This window comes from Nothobranchius furzeri, chromosome 12 (genome assembly GCF_043380555.1).
Source record: "Nothobranchius furzeri strain GRZ-AD chromosome 12, NfurGRZ-RIMD1, whole genome shotgun sequence".
NCBI lineage: Eukaryota > Metazoa > Chordata > Actinopteri > Cyprinodontiformes > Nothobranchiidae > Nothobranchius > Nothobranchius furzeri.
This window is the reverse complement of record NC_091752.1, coordinates 16577027-16601810: the sequence shown is the minus strand read 5'-3', so window position 1 is coordinate 16601810 and position 24784 is coordinate 16577027. Positions and strand designations below refer to the sequence as shown.

The following is a 24784-nucleotide window of genomic DNA, read 5'->3' as shown; positions in this document are numbered from 1 at the left end:
ATCAAATGAAAGTTGCTTTTCAACAAATAAATATGGCATTTGGAAATTGTTTTATTTTATGTTAAAGCAAAAAGATAATAGTAAACAGTCAGTTAGGTTCTGAGGTGGGGTTGTGACTTGAGCACACGTTTTATCACCTGGCAAGCCTATTTATAGTCTACTCTCAGCACAGTTTGTCTTGTGCTCTCCACCCTTATCATCCTTTCCTCTCATTCCATTCTTCCTCATCTCATCCCTTATTCTGTCCTCTTTTTGTCCAATTTATCATCCTCATCACTTTCATTCACCTCGGCTCTCTTCAGCTTGTTTCAGGCCGTTCATGTGATGCTCATCTTCAGCAAAAATCCAGAGGGTAAAGAGCAGATCCAGCTTCACACCGTCGAACCAATCAGATCCATGAATCCTTCATGCTTTACTCTGTATCTACTTATGCGTGAGGAGGTTTTGTCCCAATATGAGTTTTGTGATCCCCAACTCCAACTGTCCTGTTGAACTCTAGATAAGCATGTTGTTTCAGTTTGTTGTGACATGGTCTTGCATAATAATGCACTTTTCAAATGTACACAAACCATTTGCAGTATTTTATTTTTGTTTTGCATTATTAGCCAAGCATAAAGCATAACGAGAGTTTCTATATAAAGTTGTATGAATGTAAACAGCCATATTCATCTAACATTGCCTGTTGTTGGACCTCCATATTGTTAGAATAATTTTTTTTTTCTAATTTGGATCAAGCCAGCGCTTTAACTTCGCCCCTGCCTCAGTGAACAGAGATGTTACAACCACCACCCACTAAACGTCACAGTTGTTACCCAACTGTCAAAAAGAAATCCTGCCAGTTTGGTGAAACCTCCACAGGGCAGGCAACCTCGCAATTACGACAGCACCTGAAGGCAGCAGGCAACAGATCCTGACAGTGAGGGAGAGAGCGGGTTTAGCCTTGTACCTCTGGCCTGATGAGATAAAACCAGACTTTTCTTCTTCCTTTTATCATCAACTTCAGGAAGACCAAGCACAGATTTTTTTTTCATTCTTTCTGTGTTTATATTCCTTTTTAAAGCTCTTATTGAGCACTTGTCCGGTGTTACGCATGGCTCAGCGGGTGGTCTGGCTCTTTGTCGCGCTGTCCGGTGTCCTGAACGCGCGCACGCACGGGGCTTATACCTGTCCGGCGATTTGCCGCTGCACCGCAGACTCGTTACGGTGCAGCAGAGACACTCAGCTGGCCTCCCTGTCCCGAACACCAGCAGCATCCCCACTTCGGCTGTAAGTGACCAACTTTCCGCTTTAGTTGCACATAAAGGCGCACGTTCTGGAAAGCGTGCGCTTTTTCCAACTCGCTTTCTAACTTTTTTCACCCAAATATTTTCAGTGACATTCCTCTTTCAGTGCCTTAAAGCGACAAAAAGTAACTTATTTTTTAAATTTCTTTCACATGTGGCAGCATATATGTGGATTTAAACGCCTCACTCATTACTTTTGCAGAAGGCTCACCCATCTGCCCTTGAAACAACTTTCCACTCATGCCTTCAAGGAGCTGATCAACATCACCGTAATGTAAGTTATTTTACTCAACCACAGTTTTCTATTCCTTTAAAATACATATGGGACGATAGTTTAGGACAATATCATGTGTGTAATTCACCCATTACAGGTGTGTATTGAAATTAAAACACGTGGTTTGCCTCTGTGTGTGTGTGTGTGTGTGTGTGTGTGTGTGTGTGTGTGTGTGTGTGTGTGTGTGTGTGTGTGTGTGTGTGTGTGTGTGTGTGTGTGTGTGTGTGTGTGTGTGAACTAAAAATCAACAACATGTTGTAGATCATCAGTAACCTGATTCAGTGACTTATAACACGAAATGCAGGATGTTCTCAAATGACATAAATATTAATATAATGATATAAATTATTAATGAGACATTTAAAAACTCACAAAAAACATATTGCTCATCCCCCTATAATTCTGATTTATTCAGTAATTTCTAGATGCTGAAATACTAACCTGGTTAGTTTAACAGCGGATATATATATATGTCTGCTTGACCCTTACCAATCTGGGTTCAAAAAGGGCCACTCCACTGAAACTGCTCTGATAGCAGTGACGGATTCCTTAAAAGAAGCTAGAGCGACTGCTAAATCCTGAGTGCTTATCCTGCTCAACTTATCGGCTGCATTTGACACTGTTAACCATGGCTTCCTTTTGTCCACACTCTCTAGCATGGGCATCACAGAGAAAGCACACGCCTGGTTTGAATCGTACCTCACAGGATGATCATTCAGTGAATCTTGGCTTGGACAATCCTCTACCGTGCACCACCTTGCCACAGGAGTCCCCCAGGGCTCTGTACTAGGACCTCTTCTCTTTGCCATATACACCACCTCACTGGGTGAGATCATTCGATCACATGGCTTCTCCTGCCACTGCTATGCAGACGACACCCAGCTCTATCTGTCATTTCCACCGGACGACCACGCTGTCTCTGCCCGAATATCAAACTGTCTCTCTGACATATCAAAATGGATGAAATCCCACCATCTCCAACTCAACCTCTCTAAAACTGAACTACTTGTCATCCCAGCAAAAACATCCATACACCACAATATCTCAATCCAAAATGACTTCCTATCTCTGGCTCCTTCAAAGGCAGTCCGAAATCTGGGTGTTGTGATTGATGAACACCTGACCTTTAAAGATCAGGTTGCCTCTGTTGATTGTTCATGTCGCTTTACGCTGTATAACATACAAAAGATCAGACCATACCTAACACAACATGCCACCCAGCTCCTGGTGCAATCTACTGTCATCTCCCGCCTCGATTACTGCAATGCCCTTCTAACTGGTCTTCCAGCCTGTACTGTGAGACCTCTTCAAATGGTCCAGAATGCAGCAGCGCGTCTGGTCTTCAATCAGCTAAAAAGAGCACACGTCACCCCTCTGTTCATTGAGCTCCACTGGCTACCGCTAGCAGCACGCATCAAATTCAAATTGCTAACACTAGCATACAAAGTCAGAGATGGTATGGCTCCCATCTACCTGAATCCTCTTGCAAATGCTTACGTCTCGGCCCGGCCGCTCCGGTCATCACAGGATCGTCGGCTAGCAGTGCCTACACCACGCTCAGGACAATCCAGACTCTTCTCATGCACTGTTCCACAAATGTGGAATTACCTACCAAGCACTACCAGAACAGGGGCTTCATTTTCGACTTTCAAGAAACTCCTGAAGACCCTGCTCTTCAGAGATCATCTTCTAAACTAGCACCCTCCCTGCACCCGTCCCCCCTCTCTACTGTCCACTCCTTGTTCCCTCCTCTCCATGATTCATCATGCTGCCTCACTGCCACCTACAACTGACTGGAAATGATTTGTTGTTGTTTTTGTTAGCTTCAAGGGCAACATGCCGATTATCACTTGTAAGTCGCTTTGGACAAAGTGTCTGCTAAATACATAAACATAAACAAATATACACACACACATTTATTTAAACATTTCTTAACTGTTAAAGATCATTTATTATAGTCACACTTTATATGGCTACCCGTTGGAACTTCACTTCCTGTTTCATGTTTCATTTCTCTAGGAGTTTCAGCTGCATCAGAAGTTCATGCACAAAAGTACATTTTGAGTTTTTTCAACCCCAGTTACTTTTAGATTTGTTGTACATAAATGAGTAGAGGTGAAAACCAGAAAATCAGAATAATGTGGAAAAGTTCATTTATTTCAGTAGTTCAGCTTAAACTGAGAGACCATCTAAAGGCTCAGGAACCCTTTGCAGGTGTTTTGAATTCACCATCTGATTAAGAGTGTGAAAATTTGAGCCTTGAACCATCCATCCATTTTCCTCTGCTTATCCGAGGTTGGGTCGCAGGGGAAGCAGCCTAAGCAGAGAGGTCCAGACTTCACTCTCCCCAGCCTACTGGGCTAGCTCCTCCGGGGGAACCCCAAGGCGTTCCCCAACCAGTCGAGAAACATAGTCCCTCCAGATGACCGAGCTTCTCACCTAGACATCCTGTGGAGAAAACAGTTTGGCTGCTTGTATCCGCAATCTTGTTCTTTTGGTCACTGCACAAAGCTCGTGACCATAGGTGAGGTAGGAACGTAGACTGAGCTTCCGGCTCATCTCTCTCTCCACCACAACAGATCGATACAACGCCCACATCATCTTCAGATACAGCACAAATCTGCCTATTGACTTTGTGCTCCATCTTCCCTCACTCGTGAACAAGACCCTGAGATACCTAAACTCCCCCACTTGGACCTTAAAAAGGCATTCTACCCATTTCCGACTCAAGACCGTGGTCTCAGATTTAGAGAAGCTGATTCTCATCCCAGCTGCTTCACACTTAGCTGTAAAATGGTCCAGCATAAGCTAGAGATCATGTTCTGATGATGCCAACAGGACCACATCATCTGCAAAAAGCAGAGACCTGATCCTTAGACCACCAAAACGAATTCCCTCAACACCTTGGCGAAGTCATACTCTCTCTGGAAAAGAGCCCAACTTACTGCAGGCAATGTGGACGAAGCTCTGGCAACAGTCATACAGGGACCTAACAGCCTGTGTCAGAGGGCCTGGTACCACATGGTCCTCCTGAATCCAAGGTTCAACTATCCAGTGGACCCTCCTATCCAGAACCCTTGAAAAGACCTTAGCAGTTAGAATATTTAAGCCTTTTCACAATATTCTAACTGTGTGAGATTTGGTGTTTGGGGTTTTTATAAGCTGTAAGCTATAATCATCACAGTTATGACAAATAAAGGTTTGAAAGATCTCACTTTGTATTTAATGAGTCTATCTCATTTATTAGTTTCACATTTAAATTACTGACATAAATGAACTTTTGCAACATTTTCAAATGTTTTGAGATTCACCTGAAGAATGAGTCGGAAATTATTTGGCTGACACATTTCATATCAATCAGCGCTTTTATTTTGGAAAGTGGAAATGCATCTTTCAGATTTCTTAGCTAGCTACCTTGTTAAATCTAAATGTGAAAAGTTTTCATTTAAATATTGTGATCCGCATTAAACTGAAGATTAGGCAACTCTTAATTACGTTTTTTTAATTTTATTATCAGCATGCCACTAATTAAAAACAAACCTTTTTTTAATGAGCTTTATTGAATCAATGATTGTAGGAGTAGCTGTTGGTTATTTATCAATGACAAAATCTCAACTAATGCAAGATATTTCCAACTTTTATGGATTTTCTTTAAGACGACTGGGACCACCAGCTCCACCACTAGTACTGTATTAATCATACATTTGGCAAGGCTCAAAGATTTTTCACAACAAAATACTAATAAAAATTAGGGAAGTAACTTTAATAAAGAGTTTGTTCTAGCAAACACTCACGCAGCTCAGCAACAAATCCTAGATGCGAGATCCTAATCGGGAGGTGCCAGATCTGGGCGATTAATTTAAAACGCCTGTGTTAAATACTCCCTGCTATAAACAGCTTCTGAACGTTACTCTTGAGCAGTGTGTTTGACTTTGCTCTATTTTTCAGGGTCGAGCCTTATCAGTCTCAGATACTCACTGTGCCTCAGTGTTTACTGCATTCAATTTTAATCTGTTTTTTTTTTACATTTCTGTAGTTTTAATTGATAGAAACATTCAAATCATAACAAATGAAGACGTTCCCAACTCTATTTTTACTCATAGAAAGCCTGCGTCAGTTTAGACGCTTCGTTTAGACGATCTTGTGAAAGCCTTTTAAAGTGGACTGCAGGTGGTAATTGTGACACGATGCATGAAGCAATCAGGCAACGGGACAAAAGAGAAAGGAGGGTATGCGGTCCTGATGAAGACTTTTTAATTGTTTCTTGGTTTGAGATGCGGAAAACGCCGGCTCTAGCCCGGGTAAAGTGTCGCCTGATTACAGTAGAGCGGGAGCAGAAAATGATGATTACCAACAGAAGATGGAGAGTGTTTTGCGAAGTCAGCCGTAAGACAACAAAGTAATCAAAGACAAAACAAAAAGAAAACCTTATTAACTTGGTTTCTTGATGCCTTTGTATACTCTGACTTGTTACACAGCTCCCACTTCCTGACCTGGATGCATCCATGATGTATGTTCTGAGCTTTTCCAAACAATGAAGTTGAGTACGTGTGTGCAGTGGCCTAGAAACGGTGAACTGTTAATGGTGCTGTTTGGTATTTTGATATTCCCCTCGTGGTTTCCAGCACTGTATCAATCAAGTCTGTCCTATTTTTTACTCCAAATGCATTAAAGGCTAAGTATTCCAAAATCAAAGTGAGCACCGTGCCTCAAAATTTGTCTGCTGAACTCGAGACTGTTTGGGTGTAATTAGACGATGGTGTTTGGAAAATGTTGACTGACGCCACGTCTCGTCTTTTTGCTACAGAGAGATCTCCCAGAGCGACTGCATCACACACATACGGACACACGCCTTCTTCTCCCTCCACAGTTTGGCACAAATGTGAGCTAAGTGACAGTTTGTCTTCCTTCATGCATCACATTCAAACATTGTGAAAGAAATTATTAATTTGCACAGCTGCTTTTCAGTTTTGCAGGATTGTTCTGTCAATTGCAAAGCAACGTGTTTAATTTTTGATATTTTCTGTGCTTGTTAATTTTCGCCGACAGCAGCATCATAACAATTACTGATCTTGTTTCCTCATTTTAATTCTTCAGTTTGGTGCAGAATATCAACAGTCTGAGAGTTATTGAAAATGGTGCCTTCACTGACCTGCCCAGGCTTGAATATTTGTAAGTCACCTACAGATACAAGTCATGTGATTAAACAAATACGGGAGTCACTGTCTGATGAAACAAAGGGACATGTCTCAGCTTTTAGTGCTTAGAACACCGTTTTACTCCTGTCGTTTACACCTTCAGGATTTTTATCTAAACATCTCACATGAGAACCGGGACAAAAAAGTGCCAAACAATCCTCAGGACTGAGGGGAAAGGAAGCCATTTGTATGTTAGCTTGCATTAAAGGGAAACTGTGCAGTTTTGGCTTGCTTTTAGTACCCCCTAAAGTCCATTATTAAAACTGAAAGTGAAACTTATCTCCTCGCTGTGAGTTTGTCATTTTAACACCTTAATCTAACAGCTGAAATGTCTCCTCAGCCTTCATATTAGTGTCTACAGGAGCGATCCATCACTAAATCAAACAAATCAGCGGTGTTAAAGATCTAAACATGCAGGAAACGTGCTGGAAGCAGACTGCAGCACCAGGCATGTCAGCTCCACTTTACTAAGACTAACAGGAACTGGCGCGCCACTCTGAAGTTGCAATTGTAGTATTCTGGCCACAGAGGGCGGTGGGGGTCTGAGTGACAATCCATTAACCCTGTAAAGTATTCAATTGCGGTCCTGGAGGGCCAGTATCCAGCATGTTTTAGGGGTTTCTCTGCTCCAACACACTTGATTCAGTGGTTGAATCACCTGTGCAGCAGCTCATCAGGCTCTGCAGAAAACTGTTGATTACCTCCTGATTGAAATCAGGTGCGTTGAAACGTGCTGGATACCTTCTTTCCAGGACCAAATTGAATACCCCTGCTCAAGAAGACGATTTCAAATTTTGAAAAAGTTGCATTGTATGCCTTTAATTAATATCTTTTTATGAGTTAAAGTAGTGATGGGAATTCCGGCTATTTTTAGAGAGCTGGTTCTTTTGGCTCAGCTCACCCAAAAGAGCCGGCTCTTTCGGCTCCCAAGTGGCTCCTCAGATTTTCTGTTGCGTAGAGTACATTTATCACCAAAAATAATGCTAAACTATATGTTAAATGACTTACTAATGTAAAAAATGCAATAAATCAAATATTTATCATTTATATGGATTTATTAACTGAACACTTTAAGAAATCTCAACTTTCCAACTGCTGTCGCTTTGGACAAAAGCGTCTGCTAAATACAGAAACAGAAACATTTTCTCACCGTCTTCATCGCACTTTTCCCTCTCTCGCTCGCCTTTTCCTCCTCCTCATTCCCTCTCGTCTCGCTCCGCCCGCATGTGCTCTGCTGTGTGTCTGAGTCTGATCCTCCCTTTTCCCCGCCCTACTGCTCTGTGTATGGATAGTCTGGACACGCAGTTACACATGTAGACCAATCGCCTGTGGCTTTCACCAAAGCAAGGGAGGAGGGGGGAGGGAGGGTGACGGCTCCCAAGGACGAGCCGGCTCCCGTCGTTCCCTTCATAGAGCCGGCACTTAGAGCCGGTTCGTTCGCGACCGACACATCACTAATTTAAAGGCATGCTTTTTGCATCCTTCTGGGCAGCCATGTGGTTCTCCACTGCCTCTATAAACCCACCAAACGTGAAAAAATAACATTTTGTCATTGTTTGATGTCAGGCATTGTGAACCTAAAAGAAGCTGTTACAAAAGTCCCTGATTGTGACAAAAAAGGACATTATTCCCTAGGGATGAGCCAGATACTCATTTCAGACGAGTATCCGGTACGGATAAAGCATTTTTGACGAGTACGGGCATGAAACGAGTAAAACTCGTAAATATCTGTAATCGTGCTGAAGGAAAATCCTCATTGGGTGACTGACTGTCTTCACGCTCTGTGATTGGCCAGTCAAATAGAGCGCCCACCCCTCCCTACAAGCAAAACTCTGCAGCCAGGAGCTCACAGCTCAGTCCGCATCCGGTCCATCCACGCACACAGACAGTAAAGGATCTCTCTGTGCTTGCTTCACCGTTCACGTTTCTTCAGTACTCCCTATGTTTTCTTCAGTTTGCTTATTTTTAAAGTTACTTTAAAGTCATTTAAAGTTACTTTTTTCGTAACGTACGTGGTGCATTTGACAAGACAGAGCTGAAAACGGCTCGTGCTGCGTCAATCACTGCTTCCTCTCCAGTCTGGGTTTTTTTTCCTCTCTCTCTCTCTCCTCTTCCTCAGGATCCACTCCCTCTTTCCTATTCACTCTCTCTCTTTCTTTACATTTTTAATCACAATTGTCTATTTTTTGCTCATTTTAAATATATTTTAATCATTTTTGAAATTCTTTTTTTCTATTTTACATGTTTTATTTTTGTGAAGCGCCCCGTGATTTTTATCTTGAGGGGCGCTATAGAAAAGATCTTTTCTTCTCTCTCTCTCTTAATTCATGCACTTAAATATTAAAGTTCTGATTTTATTGAAACACTTGTTCTGTAATAGTTCCTTTACTATTGTGATCATAAACATTTAATCTCAACTCTGAGGCTGCTCTGTAAATAGTTTTCAAATAAACAATACACATGGCAACTTCTGATCAGACTTAAAATAACGTATTGATGTAAACCACACCCACCTCTGGTTAAACTACACCCACTTCCAGGTTAGGCCACGCCTGCTCCGAGTACAGATAGATATACAGATAATTTAGATGGTTGAACAGATACAGCTACAGATACAGATAGAGGTGTACTCGCTCATCCCTATTATTCCCCTTAATTCTGGAGAAAAACTGTGAGCCCATCCTGGATATCCATGTTCCTCACCTCATTGCAGCTAATCAAGGATAAGTGGGCGTGGCCAGCTCCAGCTCTTTTTCCAGAAAGTGACAGAGCCCTGAAACGGCTCATTCTGGAGGGTACTGAAAATGTCAAAAACAAAACTGCTGAAATCGCTTTGCATCAGAGGGATTTAGTGCAAAAACGTTTTAATCAACCATAGAACTTTATACCTTTAAAAAGTTAGATGTCCTGTTTAGAAGCTTGAAACATTTCTGTTAGTGCAATATCTTTTTCCAATTCAATTCTTTTAACCCAACATGGATGACTAAAATCCCTCACCTGCTTGTTTAAATATTTTATATTTTTTAGAATTTTAAAAATTGTTTTTAGTTTATTTGAAATTTTAGACCAGATGATCCCGTGACTTTGTATTTTATTATCCACGCCTAAACAAATTACTATTTTGACCATTCTGCACTGGCCGAAACATCTTACAAAGCCATCTACGTGTTTTTTAGGATGAACATTGTGAGTAAAGAAAATGTTTAAAGGCCTCTATCTCGGTCTACTTTAGAGACACAGAGATGACTTTACCAATTACTATGTTTTATTAAAAGTCATTTTTAATTGAATTTTTAACCAGTTATGTTTTTGCAGCAGTGTACACTACACACTTCATTATAATCATATTTACTTATGTGTATGATTTAACTCACTTGTATCTATACAGGAGCATCTCAAACACAGGCATAATTCACTTCCCAGACTTTACCACCATTTCTACATTGGCACCAAATATTATCTTGTGAGTAATTTCCTTTATATAAAGAGTATCTCTAAACTTTGTATGTCACAAAACTGCAGGATCCTCATTTCTGTTTATTTTGATCGTATTCTGTCAGTGTCACATTGCCATCAACTCTGACTGACGCCGCTCCTGTTTGTGTAAATATGCATAATTTTGTCTGAGAACGAAGCCAAACAGCACTAACGAGTGTTACCTCCTCCGCCTGCAGAGAAATGGCAGACAACATGAGGATCGACATCATTCCTGCCAACTGCTTCCAGGGCATCACAAAAGAGTACGTTGACATGTGAGTGAAGACGTTTCATTCTCTTGGTTACCACATTGTCTGGGCTGAGAGCAACAATTTGTCTCCATTTGTTCAGAGTCTGTATCGATGGTGCTAGCATAATCAAATGTTCTGTTTGCCAACCTTGGCAGTGGTCACTTTTGACAGAAAACGAGTTTATAATCGCCCTGCCCTCCACAGGAATCTGGTCCGAAACGGCTTCAAGGAAATCCAATCTCACGCGTTCAACGGGACCAAGCTCAACACTCTGTAAGCAGCTTGAAGGTTGTGAAACTGGCCTCATGCATATCCAACATCCAGTGTGTGGCCGCTGAAATATGAACTTCTGGTCTTTCTTGCTCTAATCTAGAAAAAAAAAAACTGGGTGTACCAGTAATCAACTGTTATGTGAGACTAAACAAAGATTGGATGCCCCGTTGTTTTCTTGCTTTGCCCTGTAATGCTTAATGTTGATGAGGACACGATATGTACAGACACTGCAGTCTAAAAATAATGCTTATCCACTTCAGTGTCAACTTCAGAGAGCAAATAGTAGATGAATAATGCTTTGGGGCATTGTGGACCATTACTGTGTCATCTTTGGTTGCCTTTCACACCGTGTGTTAAGCAGAAAACTGCAGTTTTGGCTTGAGGTTGCATGTATGACTTTGTTTCCTGTGTGTGGTTTTGCAGCATTTTGAGAGACAACCGGTTTCTCAGTCACGTTCAAGAAGATGCTTTTGAAGGAGCCACAGGCCCAAGTTATCTGTAAGTCATTCAGATGATTAACATGCCTTAAGCCTCAACAATAGAAGGAGGCATTCAAGCACAATTATGACCTCTAGATCCTGTAGGTCATTTTAGCAACGCAGAACCTGTTCAGTTTGATCTGCACAGATTCAAAGGGATATGTCTCTTGATCAAGATTAGCAGCTGTGCCTACATCTGCCTGGATTTCCTCACCGAGACCATTTCTGCTATTAAATCTAGCCACAAGCTAAGTACGGCAGATGTTCTGCTGCAGTCTGCAAGAGCCATCTCAATGATCATCATGCACGTTCTATAGCTAAGGAGATAAAGAGACGATGATTACTTGTATGTATGAAAGCAGGGCCCAAATGAAAAACTCAAAGGGGATATATTATACAAAACACACTTTTTGCCTCATTTTTGTGCTGCCATGTGGGTCTCTACTGCCTCTATAAACAGTCCAAATGAGATTAAATGATACATCTGTTTTCTGTTAGTGTTTTGTTTTAGGTGTTACGTGCATTTGTGATGTCACAAACAGGTAAATTAAAAAAGAACAGCCTCTAATGTGCAAGAGAGAGCTACTGGAGGAGCAGTGGCTCTACTCCGAGCCCCTCCTAGAAATTGGAGCTTCTCAGCTCATAGCAGCCTGAGTAGGGGATAGGTGGGCATGACCAGCGCCAGCTTATTTCCTTAAAGTGACGAGCCCTGAAACGGCTCATTCTGGAAGGTACTAAAATGTCAAGAATAAAACTGCTGAAACTGCTTTATGTGAGAGGGATTTAGTACAAAGAACTGTATGAACATGTTTTGTAATGACCCTAGAACTAATATAACTTATTTTTTACAAACAGTAAAGTGTCCTCTTTATGCATTTAGTACATTAAAAGGTATAATCTCTTATAATTATCTTACTCTCATAAACAGTAGTCACAATATTTTACTTCCCCAAGCGGCTTTCTGCACCAACATCCTGAAAAATCAACAAATGTATACAGTCTGCAGCAGAGAGCTGTTACTTGTTCCCATAAATACACACAAAAGCATCTCGATTCACATAATTTAGTTAAAGATAAAAAGGAAAGGTGTTTTAAAACAAAGTGCGACACAAAAGCTGCAACAGAGCAATCAATGAGACAATTAATCTGGTTTTATGAAATAAAATGCAAGTAAACATTTCATTAGGTACAAAAGCTAATTTTGACATTTAATTAAGGCAGTGGTACTCAATTAACCACTTCATAATTAATTTTCTTCTAAACTTCACAAAATATTGATAGCTATACTGCATCAGAACTTTAAGAGGCATAACAAATGTTTTAAGCTAGCCTGTTTGGCAGATTAACCATTGCAGCTTAAATTCACAAACATTGTACTTTTATCTTCAGTCGTTGCCATTTTCACCAATAAAAATGCAATGAATATTTATTAATTTCACATTTTTATTTATTTGGACCATTAAAGGTTATGATCGGTGCATGATTGAGTTAAATTTGGGAAGTGTAATGTGCTCTTCCCAACTGTTCTACTTTATGGTAAAATCATGTTTGCAACAAATACTGATAATTGTCTGTTAAAAAGATTCAAGTTTAAAATTAATTTCCCTTGCTCTTTAGAAAATGAATCTTTTTTCAACCCAATTTAGATATTTACATTAAAAGTTGGCAGAGGAGTGGGGTTAATATTCAAAACAATGATTATTTTATTGCATAAAGATTAGAGTGGTGACAGAAAGTCTAAACAACCATCAGGAAAGACTGCTAAATGCTGATTAACAAGCAAATAAAGTCTGCAGCTGACAGACCACAAGGTCTCGGATTTCAAACAACTCTGTCGTGGTGTTGATGTGACATTTTCTTTTGTGTGAATATTTGAAATGCTGAAAGCTCTCTGCTTTGCATGTGTGGGGTCCAGTCTGAGCGTAGCAGTTATTAGTACTATGCTTTAGAGAGAAATGGAATAATTTACCATTAGAATCTGTAAGATTTTTTTCAACGTAACAGCATGAAAATGTATATTAAAACTTTGTTTAACAGCAAGTTCACTTAAAGGTCAACTTCACTGAAAAACGTTTTATTTTTAATTATAATCTGTCACAGTTTTCTATGGAGGTTCAACATGAAAATAGTCTCCTACACCTATCTCCTGCATTAGCTTTTACGTCACACTGTTGATAACATTGATAACGACTCATGACGGGGAAGGCTGCTGTTGGTTTAGCGTCCAGGAAACATCAGAGAACGTCTCAGCCAGCAGAAGCTAACCGTACGCAATAGCAACTCAACATGGCAGAGCTCCTCCAGGCTTTGTTACTTGTGGAGACAAAACATCAATAGTGCAGAGCAGAGTCATCGGTAACGTTGTGTTGCGTTTGTCCAATCAGAGGCGAGATGTCCAAATATCAGGAAATAAGACTTCAAATCCTGTCATGTGTTTCTATTTTCCCCTCCAGCTGACTTCTATGTCCTCAAACAGGTGCACCGGAGCTTTGTTTCCACAGAGAATCACTTACAACACATTAATTTCTATTAGAGACAACTGCAGTGCTTAACGTGAAATGCTCTTCTACCCCAATTTCCTGCAATTGCCATGAAAAGAATAAAAATGAAAGAAAAAGCAACACAAATTTAAACATTCATGGACTCCTCTTGGCTTGCAACCAGGAAAGGCTGTTGTTGATTTAGCATCCAGGAGAGAGCAGAGCATGTTTCAGCTAGTAGGAGCTAAGCGTTAGCATTAGCCACCTTCCTTCAGGCTTGTGTTATTTCTGACGATAACACATTAAAGTTGAAGAACGAGCAGAGGCAGTGGAAGAGTATTGTTGCTGTTAGCCAATCAGAGGCAAGATGTCAGAATATCACGAATGCTAACGACTCTGAGGCTCCAAATCCTGCTGTTTCCCCCACTCCTCTGACGAACTTCTACTTCCTGAAACAGGTGCGCCAGAGCTTTTCTCCCTACCATGAACGATTCGCAATGCATTCATCTATACTAGAGATTACAGCGGATTCACTCAAATAACAAGTGAATGAGAGCTTTCAATGTTTCTAGTTCTCTGAGAAATTGTGGAAAAGCTCATTTGGTTTGTTAGCAAATTGATATATTCTCATCCAAAACACCTGCTGACTTCCCTTTTGTTACCTCCTCACCAAACTGGCCTGCGCTTTTCTAATTGCTCGTGGTAATACAATAGCACGTTAAAAATCTGCATATTAATCATTGTCATTTTACTAATCTACACCTGCGTGTGTGTGCGCGTGTGTGTTTCAGGGATGTTTCCTCCACATCTCTGAGCTCCCTCCCACCTAAAGGGCTGAGCCAGGTGCGATCTCTGAAAGCCAGCTCTGCCTTTGCTCTCAAAAGCCTCCCTCGGTTGGAGAGCCTCGCCGAGCTGCTGGAGGCGGAGCTCACGTACCCGAGCCACTGCTGCGCCTTCCACACATGGCGTCGGAAACAGAGGTAGGCCGTCGACACCTCTAGTGATGCAACCAATCCATTCACATCTGCTTAAACAATCAAACACCTGTCCCCTGAATGCAGATCATCAGTAAGCTGGTAATTAGCAGCCAGAATTATTGACACTTGGAGAAATGTCACCTTTTCTCTCCGTGTGTCTCTTTTGCTCAAAGGGAAAGTGCCTCAAAGAACTTCACCAGGTTTTGTGATCTCAGTGAAACAGGAACGTGAGTCCATTTTTTCAGTCTGCTTTTGGGTTTATTGTATTAAAATTGATTATATCTTTAATAAATTCATAACTTGAACAAATTCTATAAATTCCACATGAATTTCATTATTTAACAAACTCATGACTTCTTTTGTCTCAGAGAGCCTACTGATGACGGCATGAATCTGGTTTATGACATCAACTTCCAGTATCCAGATCTGGAATTTGATTGTCTCAACAGCCCCTTCGTCTCGTGCACGCCAAAGCCGGACGCCTTCAACCCCTGCGAGGACCTGCTGGGCTTCGCCTTCCTACGTTGTCTCACCTGGATCATCACGGTCTTCGCCGTGGCCGGTAACCTCGCCGTTCTAGTCATCCTGCTCGTCAGCCACCAGAAGTTAACCATCTCTAGATTCCTCATGTGCAACCTGGCCTTTGCTGACCTGTGTATGGGGCTCTACCTGATGCTCATTGCCTACATGGACTACCACTCCCGTCATGAATACTACAACCATGCCACCTACTGGCAGACGGGGCCTGGCTGCAGCACAGCAGGCTTTCTGACCGTGTTTGCTAGCGAGCTTTCAGTGTACACACTGTCTGTTATCAGCCTGGAGCGCTGGCACACCATCACCAATGCCATGCATGTCAACAAGAGGCTGAAGATGCATCATGTGACAGCCATGATGGCGGCAGGCTGGGGCTTCTCTTTGGTAGTTGCATTGCTCCCTCTAGTGGGGGTAAGCAGTTACAGCAAAGTGAGCATCTGCTTGCCCATGGACATCGACACCGTGGGCTCGCAGGTTTATGTGGTGGCTGTGCTAACTCTCAACGTTGTGGCTTTCCTGTTGGTGTGCTACTGCTACATCTGCATGTACCTCAGCGTGCGCAACCCCAAGCACTCCACCCGCCACGGAGACACAAAGGTAGCCAAACGCATGGCTGTGCTCATTTTCACAGACTTTCTGTGCATGGCACCAATCTCCTTCTTTGCCATCTCTGCGGCCCTCCGTATGCCCCTCATCACCGTGTCCCACTCCAAAATCCTGCTGATACTTTTCTACCCCATCAACTCCCTCTGCAACCCTTTCCTGTACACCATCTTCACACGGGCGTTCAGGAAAGATGTGTGCCGACTGCTGAGTCGCTGCCACGCCAGCTCTGATTTCCACAGATCACAGACGACAGCGTCACAACAGAGCAGCACCAACAAAGTGGCCGACAGGCAAACCCACTCGTTGAGCTTCTACGCTCACCACATGAAGATGAAGGGCTGCTTTTTAAGTAAGGGCGCTACATGATCATCAGCAGGTTTGTGAACTTGAAGGCAGCACTTGCTGAGGAGACTGACCGTTATTTTATTATTTGCACTGTGTGAATCAGATTAAATCTGATTTATTTTGCATTGCAAACAGAATTTCCTTCAAGAATCCTGAAATTGAATCTCCATTTCTGCTAAGGGACGGTGGTGGAGCTGGGATGGAGGCCAGTCAAGCAGGACTTGTGTACATTTTCCAATATAACATTTAAAAGTATGTAAATATGTCTATATATCATCAGGTTAAGATTTGTGTACAATGAAATAGTTGTATTTGTTTTAGCTAAAATGAGATTTTGTTTAATTGTACTCAGAAGATATTTAGACTGGAATGCTTGAAGGCTGCAGACAGAGCAGCCACAACAAATCTGGAGTCAAGTTAAAAATATCTAAATATGTTGGATTTTCACAATAAAAGTTATTTTAAAAAAAGCATGCCTGATCATTAATTAAAGTTAAGCAATGTGTTTGTTTATGCATGCCAATCACTTCAGCTTTGGCTTCTAAAACCTCGGAACACATTTACAAAAACACATTTGGATATTTTCAGCAGTTTTTCCTGACACAGTTTTATATTGTTTATGTATTGTGTAAATTTCTCCAAACTCACTAGATCTTTACCCCCTGTTTTTTTTTTTTTTTTTTTGCTGCTTTTGCAATTTTTTTCCCTTCACAATTTCCTTTCAAATTTTGCCAAATTTTTTAAAAGTCTATGTTTGAAGGTTGATTTCCATTGCAAAAAAAAAAAGTCCACATGTAACATTTTGTACTAGTGTTTTTTAACATATCCGTAATAAAGGTTGTTAGTGTCAGAAATAGCATTTGCACATCACTGTTGATTTCCATGGATACAGTTTTCTTAAAGGGAAATTTGCTTTTAGCCCCCCTATTGTCCACTTAGTAAAACCAAAATTGAAACTTATCTCCTCGCCATGCGTTTCTCTCTTTAACACTTTTGAAGCTGAAATGTCTCCCTAGCCTTCATTAGTTTCTACAGGAGTGGTTCATCACTAAATCAAACAAATCTGCTGTGCTGATGATGTAAAACATGCAAGAAATGTGCTGGAAGCAGACTGCAGCGCCTGTTATGGCAGCTCCACTTTACTAAAGTCCAAGAGGGTGGGGTATTAATTAGCGTGAGATATTAGAGGTGTGGCGTGAGAGCGTGTCAAAAGGGTCAAATGCGTGAGTCTCACTATCAGTGTGTGAGAGTTGGCTGCCCTGTTGCTAATGATGATTTTACAATATGAAGAAGTTGAGCAGTATGCCTTCATAACACTTGTGTTTCCAGCTTCCTTCCTTCTCCTGTTTGAAAGCAACTGTAGTAAACAACAGCCTGCTGTAGCTAGTGCTAACAAGCTAATGCTAATGTGAGCCATCTAATTCTAAATAAACCACAGAGTAATAAGATCCCCACTGTTGGACAAAAAACATAACTTAGCAACAAAGCCAGGTCTCCATCAGTTTGTGATTTCGTAGCCTCCTTTAGCTCCCTCAAACGAGTGTAGGTCGCACCGATGTTCGCGCTGGTTTTAGCCCTTTGCTTTGCCTCCAAAGACATAAGTTCCTTACTTTAACAGGCTCCACCATGATGCCAAAAAAATAAAGCTTTTTCAGTTCACTGAAAAAGATCTAACTGCTAGCCTTTGTCTGAGCTACCAGCAAAGTAAAAACAGCCATAAAGCAGGCAGAGACCTCCCATTAGTGGTCCTACCTAATCCTGGTCAGCAGAGGGCAACAGAGTGCTGTCCAGTTTTAATTTGCTCAAGTTCATGGCTGAAGAACCACTATAACCAGCTTGGAATCAACAGCTTAGTGTTCACTCTAATGTTGCTAAACTGGGCTAAAACATTACATTTCCCTCTAAGATTGCATTTTATTACTCCCTGCAAGGCTTTTCTTAATGATTTATTTAAAATGTCTGTTTTATGACAGGTTTCTGAAACTCTGGCATAACCAGCTACTTTGTTTCTCCTGTTCTCAAACAAAACTCAGTCTTTCTGTAGCTGATTCAGTTTGGAGCCTTTCTGTTCACTTTTAGACAACAGAATTGGATTTTGAGTCAATTGCAATCATGTCGCTATGGAACAGGATCCTGATTGTGACTGCAGCATGGTAAACAATGTTGTTCACTGTATTTATGCATAATAGTTTATGAGCAGTTTTAACAATGAGGAATTTCCAGAAATTTAATACGTTTAGTTTTGCTTTGCTAAAGAAAAACAAAATCTAACAAATCATGCATCGTCTTTCAATTTACATCAAATAATAGCAACAAAATCAATAAGAGCATTTTCAAAATTCAACAAAATTTGCTTGTGTTTTTTCCTTTAACACAGTCTTTTGATCTGCTCATCACCACTCTGCTTCTCCAACTGCCTTAGAGAACACATGGTCCTTCCCTCCATAGCTCATCACCCCATCCTTCAGGTGGAACTTCCAGCGATTCTTGCTGCGGTGAATCTGCAACAAGATGAAATTTTTACAAAAACCCTTCAGCGATTGATTTTGCTTAAAAAGTATCTAGAGAGAAGCTTTTTCTTTTTTTTTTTTACCTTGTCATATTGGCAAACAATTACATTCTCAGTGTCAAAAAGGTCTGGGATGTCCTGCTCCACCACGTCATCGCCAGAATTCAGAGGGTCCTAATAAACACGGTGCATTGTGGGGAAAAAGTCAGTATAACAAACAAAACATAACAGATCATTTCTATTGGAGGGTGAGCCAGGCTCATCACCACCTCCTCCTCCACATTCGTGAGCTCCACTGGGTCCTCGTCGCTGGAGGAGATGCTGTTGCTGTCGTTGCTGATGTTTTCATCCTGCAGAGCTTTGATGGCTTCTGCGTTGATGAAACCCAGAAAGTCATTCTCATCCTGAGGGATCTCCTCGTCCTCCTCAGAGTTGTCAGAAGGACCATCCAGCTGAACGAGCTCCGATAGCTGACTATAGGCGTAGTCCAAGTCCAGCTAAATGAGGAGAAGAAGCAGCCGTCATGAAGCCAACAGAAGATCGCTTGAGACTTTTAAACCAACAAACTCACCCCAAGATCAGCATCGGGCTGATTGTCTGTGCTCCCAGCAGACAGCTTCCTCGCCTTCTCGCTCTCCTCCTCAATGACTTCCTTCAGGATTTCATCGATGTCTCTGCTCGGTACCGTCTCTTTTAAAGCCCGTTCTGTGCTGATCTGGAAGTTTAATAGCTGAGTAAGAGGCGAAGCGTTGACAGGTTCTTGTGATGGGCTGGCCTCGTCTTCTCCCAGTGTGATCTCAGACTCATAAGTGGGATGTGGAAGATCACTCTCTGGGATCATAGGCAGACTGGTGTGTGTTTGTGCAGCAAAGGAGGCTGGCTCCGTCTCCTGGTGAAGACGGGGATTTGATGGACCTGGGGGTGGACGGGGGGCAGGGGCCTCCCTCTGTGTGGGACGGGATGCAGGGGCTTGAGTAACCACGACGGGAACGTTGACTTTATAAAGCTGACCTTCGGGGGGGGAGAGATGAAGAGTGAAACGATGTTTCTATCAGCTGGTTTGGGCTACAGACACAGGCTGAATGAATTTTAAGTTGTTTGTACCAGAAGCTGTTTGCAGAGTGACTCCTGCTGGTATCTGAACGGGGTACGCCAGCGCAGCGGGGAGGGAAAAAGTAGCAAGCGTCTCTGAATTGTTCTGCAAATAACAGAAACAAGAATAGTTTTACCCTTAAATTTACACATTCGTGTTTTATATATATACACACACACACGTTTAAAATTTTAAAAGGTGTGGAACACTGAAAAAATACTTTAATGATCGTTTCTGATTATAATCACTCAGTTTGTCAAACGGACTGAACATGAAAATAGTCTCCTACACCGATCTCCTGCATAGCTTCCGATAGGAAATAGACGGTGAAACTCTAGGATTTGATAAGCCTGACAGATCTACGTCACGCTGTTGCATTCATGGACTCACCCACCTTGACTCGTAACGGGGAAGGCTGTTCGTTTCAGTTGTCTCAGCTGGTAGAAGCTAACCATTAGCATTAGCGACTCCACCACACAGCAGAACTGTGTGCAAACAGAGACATTGGTAGAGTCTTGTTTCTGACTCCAAATCCTGCCGTCATATGCCCAGTCCCAATACTCACACTTCCACCCTTGTGCCCTTCAATTACGCGTTCCCAGCCATGTGAGTGCATAGGGTGTTGTGATGCAGAAGGTGACCACACCCTTTTGAGCACCCTTATTCTGCACTTTGCATCAATGCCGACTTGGGCAAAGGTTATTGCCCACAATGCATTGCTGTGTGGGAATTTTGAGAAGAAAATATTTCAGAAAATATTTTCAAATGAAAGAAGATAGATTATATTTATTCATGCCCTGAATGTTTTAGACTAAGACTTAATCTGGACAGAAATTAATTTAAATCCAAGTCAAATAAATGTTTGAAAGTGGTTAAAGATTTTTTTTTAAAGTAGCACAAACAGCAACCGGCATCCCAGCATGCTTCGCAGTCAGAGATGCAACGCTCTGTGTCCCAATTCAACACAGATGTGTGCTACACACTCGGAGCCTTAAGCCTGATTCATGCTTCTCCGTCAGCTCCGCAAGAGACAGACACTCACGGACTGACAGAAGCGTTTTGCTCTCATACTTCTCCGTCTCCTGGGGAGTGTTGTAAAGCAATTCCCCGGCAGGACAACAGAGGGCGTAGCGCTGTTCTGTGGTATCCTGTCATGTATCGGTCCAAGATAGTGTGTTTATATTGTGTTTTTTTTGTATACAAGAGACTTTTTAACACGGACATATTTGTCTCTCATTCTCCTCCACCTCTTCATGAGCTTGCCACCTCTAAACCCACGTTTCCTGTCATTTCCGTCCACAAATAAAACGCTCTTTTCACTCCTCCAGTCACGGGGGAATTAAACGTTCTTATTTTTAGAGTTTTTTCGCGAGGTGTTCTTCAAGCTTCTCCGTGTCTGCAGCTAGATATCCTCGTGTCTCTTTATGTTTTTGAGGGCGCAATGGCGGCGGTGGAGACAACAGCGGTGCCCTGACCAATCACAAGCTTGCGTTCTCCGTCTCAACGGACGGATGTTTAGAAAAGAGAGCTCGACTCCGTACGTCCTTGCGGGGCTCTCCAGCAGGCCCGCAAGGACGGATAATGGCGTTGCAAGTCTCCGCACTGACACAGACGGAGAAGCATGAATCAACCTTTACTCCACGTCTAAGTGCACCTAACAGTAAGGTGAGTATTGGGATTGGAAGTGAAGCTCTCCTCTGATTAGCCTCGCTTCTTGTTCCTGAAACTGGCGCACCAGAGTTTGTTTTCCCCCAGAGTACGGCTTGCAAGGCATTCATTCCTAGTACTGCAAATGTGTTGATTCAAGGAGTGTTCCACACCTTTAAGCCTGGAGGCAGTGTTGAATGAGGATCGCTTAGCTTTACATTTATATTTGCAAGAGTGTTTTATGTTAAGTTACACAAATATAGAAACTATAGTGATCATTTGCAACACGTAACGGATATTTCAGAACTGAGGACTTCTCCGAATCCTTTGTCTCATCTAGGTTAAAGCATCGTTCTCATTATTCCACACATCTTACTGGATTAATCACTAAGGCCTCTCTTTTCCATAAAAAAAACCTGGAAGTTATATAAATGTAAATATTCAAATGAATGTGGTTGGGAGTTAAAAATATGCACAGACTTAATAAAGTAGGTTAACTCGTTATGCGAGTAAATTTATGCAGAGCGCTGATATTTGGCAGCATTTTAAAAACACAAATGTAATGCTATAAATAAGAAATTTGTATTTTATGCCTGACGTTTTAATTTTTGATTTAAAACACATCTGTAAGGTGAAGAACTGAGGCAGAGGAGGGGTTGCTCTTGAAGACACTTGCCTTTGCTGGTAAGCCGTTGCTCTGACTTGCAGGAATGGAAATGGAAGCTAAAAACAAAAATGTTTTTCAAAGGTGACACACGAGTTTTAATGCATTTCAATCCCCTAGGAATTATAAATGAATTGTTTATATAGCAACCCACAAATGCAATAAAATAAAATTGCATTTGGCTTTATTCCCACTTAAGGTGGATCATAAGGCATTAAACATTTAGGTAGAGTTCTGCATCAAATGACCTGATAGTTCTGGTTCAGTCTGTTGGTAGTTAGCAGGAAGCTGGAGCACAAAGTTGGAGGAGTTGATGCTGCTCTTCCTAAAGTCATCCATCACTTTTGACTGCATCAACTTTGACTCCCACAGCTACGTAATACAAGATATATACGCAAAAGGCAATGAGAAGGTGGACATCTTTTGAGACTGAAAACGTGAACTCAAACTGAAAAGCTACTCACATGCCTTAAATCATCCAGGACTTGGTCTTCAAGCCCTTCATCAACAAAGAGCTCCCTCGTGTTCTCAATCACATCATCAATGATGGACAAGTAGAGTTTAGCCTGCAGAATTATTATTGATGAAAACTGCAAAACAATCTCCATAAAACAGTTCCAAACAATTCACACCCCACACCATTAATTGTTTTTAAACGGTAAAAATGGCCTATATTTGATATAGCACCTTCTTGAGTCTTGGAACCCCCCAAGGTGCTTTACAACACAATCAGTCATTCACCCATCCACACACACATTTACACCCTGGTGGTGATGAGCTACATTGTAGCCACAGCTGCCCTGGGGCGCACTGACAGACGCGAGGCTGCCGAGCACTGGCGCCACCGGTCCCTCCGACCACCACCAGCAGGCAAGGTGGGTCAAGTGTCTTGCCCAAGGACACAACGACAGCGACAGACTGAGCGGGGCTCGAACCTGCAACCTTCCAATTACAAGGCGAGCACTTAACCTGTGCCTCCGTCACCCCACAAAGCAGTGCTAACTTTTCATGTGGCTTCCATTCATGATCTGGAATGCATTGTAGTACAGCAGAACTGTTGCCTGGCAAAAATAAAGTCGTAGGTTCAAATCCTGGCCACAGCCTTTATGCAAAGAGTTTACATGTCCTCCCTGTGCATGCATGGGTGTCCTCTAAAAACATGAGTTTCTACGTGTGAGTGAGGTTTTATTTTCGTCCCGTGTGGCTGTGATGTCACCCTCCTCTCGGCCTATGACTGCTGGAGCTGTACACCAGTTTCCACAACATTCATGACGAACAAGCTTGTTTATGTTTGAGCTTCTAAAATAGTTAAAACATCTGACATCTAACATTATTATTATTGACAGAAACACACATCTCCTTTAGTGTACTTTGAGGAGATGACTTTATAATTTTTTTTTCCCAATAGCATTGATTTCTTTGCATTTGATTGTAGCTTCAAGCACTGACATTCAAAGGATATTTAGAAAAGCACCGCTTGAATAATTAAAATGTAATGCTTTTAGGATTTAGTTTAGGAGGTATACAACCACCACATGTAACAGAGGCACATTTCCTGTAGAATATTTCTGGAAATGCTGATTATTTCATGACTTTTTTTTTCAGTTTTAAAAAGGAAATCAAAGAAACATTTTAAAAAAATTAAATCAAATAAACAATGCTGTTTTTGCTGCCAAAAGCCAGATTTTTAAATTACACATCAGTCAGGTCTCATTTAACAGACTCAGGAGACAACAGTCCAGTGGCGCCCCCAAGAGGTGGCCTGGGGGGGGGGGGCATTACCACCTCTGGAAAACTGATGCATATGTTTGTTAAAATTAAGCCGCATTTTCACAGGGGGAGGGGGGGGCAACAGTCATTAAATAATTATACAGCATATAACAGATGCTACAATTGGTTCCTTTCTCCATCTGATTTTCTCCTTATTCCCCTTAAAAGGAGATGATATGTAAAAACTTATGTCCATTTTAGCATGGGAAACATCTTGATAGCTGAAACTCACCCAAAAATATATTATCCCTATAATCACAAAGAAGTATGCACACATTTATGTCTTCATAATATGTTTAATCCTCTATGCCAAATTTTGTAATTATTAGCAAGAAAAGACCCCAAGACACCAGTTTTCAATTGGGGAACACAACTTAACACAACACCAGCACCAAAATCAGCAATCAAACTGTAACTTACCACTGGGCTGGAGTTGGACAGCATTATTCAGGTTAAACTATGAGGTTAACAAACATATTACAGATAACTCATGGGGATTAGTCCCTGAAGGTGCACACAGCTGACACTGATCATCATCAAGCTTTGCTAACAGGCTGAACCTGGGCTGAAGACAATGATGTGTAAAAAAGAAACAGGCCAACAAGCAGAAAAGGCTCCAAAAACGAATTATGGGAACATTTTTAACTACAAATTTTGCACATTGTGGGCTAAAGTCAACCCGATGCTACACCTCTGAGACAGGAGAAATAGCATCCAGCATCCAAATCGCATGAAAATGGGGTGCATCCATCGCTGTAACAAGGCTGTTTTCACTGAGCTAATTCTACCAACACATCTCTGTTAGGCATTGTGAATCATCAAAGCAGAGCTGTATCGGCTGCATGAGATCATTATGTCAATAACTCAGAGCTGACGCTCAAGAGGCCTTTGAAGTCATCCGGCATTGCTTTGTGGTCATTT

At 41.7% G+C, this 24784-nt stretch overlaps 2 protein-coding genes across 3 annotated transcripts; one reads left to right on the top strand and one right to left on the bottom strand.

Annotated features, from left to right (window-relative positions):
• The first annotated feature begins 859 nt into the window (after window positions 1–859).
• On the top strand, window positions 860–16844 carry lhcgr (luteinizing hormone/choriogonadotropin receptor). The gene is made up of 11 exons (XM_015944467.3): window positions 860–1266; window positions 1486–1557; window positions 6365–6439; window positions 6655–6729; window positions 10144–10218; window positions 10430–10507; window positions 10688–10756; window positions 11180–11254; window positions 14507–14695; window positions 14866–14919; window positions 15061–16844. Exons 1-11 carry the CDS (start codon window positions 1091–1093, stop codon window positions 16199–16201), a joined length of 2079 nt encoding a protein of 692 aa, XP_015799953.3. The 5' UTR covers window positions 860–1090; the 3' UTR covers window positions 16202–16844.
• Window positions 16845–18393: 1549 nt separating this feature from the next.
• On the bottom strand, window positions 18394–24483 carry gtf2a1l (general transcription factor IIA, 1-like). Of its 2 annotated transcripts, XM_070541930.1 has the most exons (9): window positions 24284–24483; window positions 22558–22659; window positions 22342–22465; window positions 22106–22152; window positions 19794–19887; window positions 19261–19700; window positions 18959–19186; window positions 18774–18863; window positions 18394–18681 (listed from the first exon to the last, which is right to left on the bottom strand). In XM_070541930.1, exons 1-9 carry the CDS (start codon window positions 24305–24307, stop codon window positions 18574–18576), a joined length of 1257 nt encoding a protein of 418 aa, XP_070398031.1. In that variant the 5' UTR covers window positions 24308–24483; the 3' UTR covers window positions 18394–18573. The 2 variants fall into 2 exon arrangements, with proteins under 2 accessions (XP_070398031.1, XP_070398032.1); XM_070541931.1 differs by lacking the exon at window positions 24284–24483 and having other exon boundaries at window positions 22562–22659.
• Between the last annotated feature and the right edge of the window lie 301 nt (window positions 24484–24784).

What these genes read in the sequence shown, in the direction of transcription:
- lhcgr (XM_015944467.3), top strand. Translation starts at nt 1,091, where the DNA reads ATGGCTCAGCGGGTGGTCTGGCTCTTTGTCGCGCTGTCCGGTGTCCTG. An exon ending in CTGATCAACATCACCGTAAT is followed by an intron (nt 1,558 to 6,364) that starts GTAAGTTATTTT and finishes TTTTTGCTACAG; the next exon opens with AGAGATCTCCCAGAGCGACT. An exon ending in GCCACAGGCCCAAGTTATCT is followed by an intron (nt 11,255 to 14,506) that starts GTAAGTCATTCA and finishes TGTGTGTTTCAG; the next exon opens with GGATGTTTCCTCCACATCTC.
- gtf2a1l (XM_070541930.1), bottom strand. Translation starts at nt 24,307, where the DNA reads ATGCTGTCCAACTCCAGCCCAGTG. An exon ending in TCCTGGATGATTTAAGGCAT is followed by an intron (nt 22,466 to 22,557) that starts GTGAGTAGCTTT and finishes TGTATTACGTAG; the next exon opens with CTGTGGGAGTCAAAGTTGAT. An exon ending in GACTGAACCAGAACTATCAG is followed by an intron (nt 22,153 to 22,341) that starts GTCATTTGATGC and finishes TTTTGTTTTTAG; the next exon opens with CTTCCATTTCCATTCCTGCA.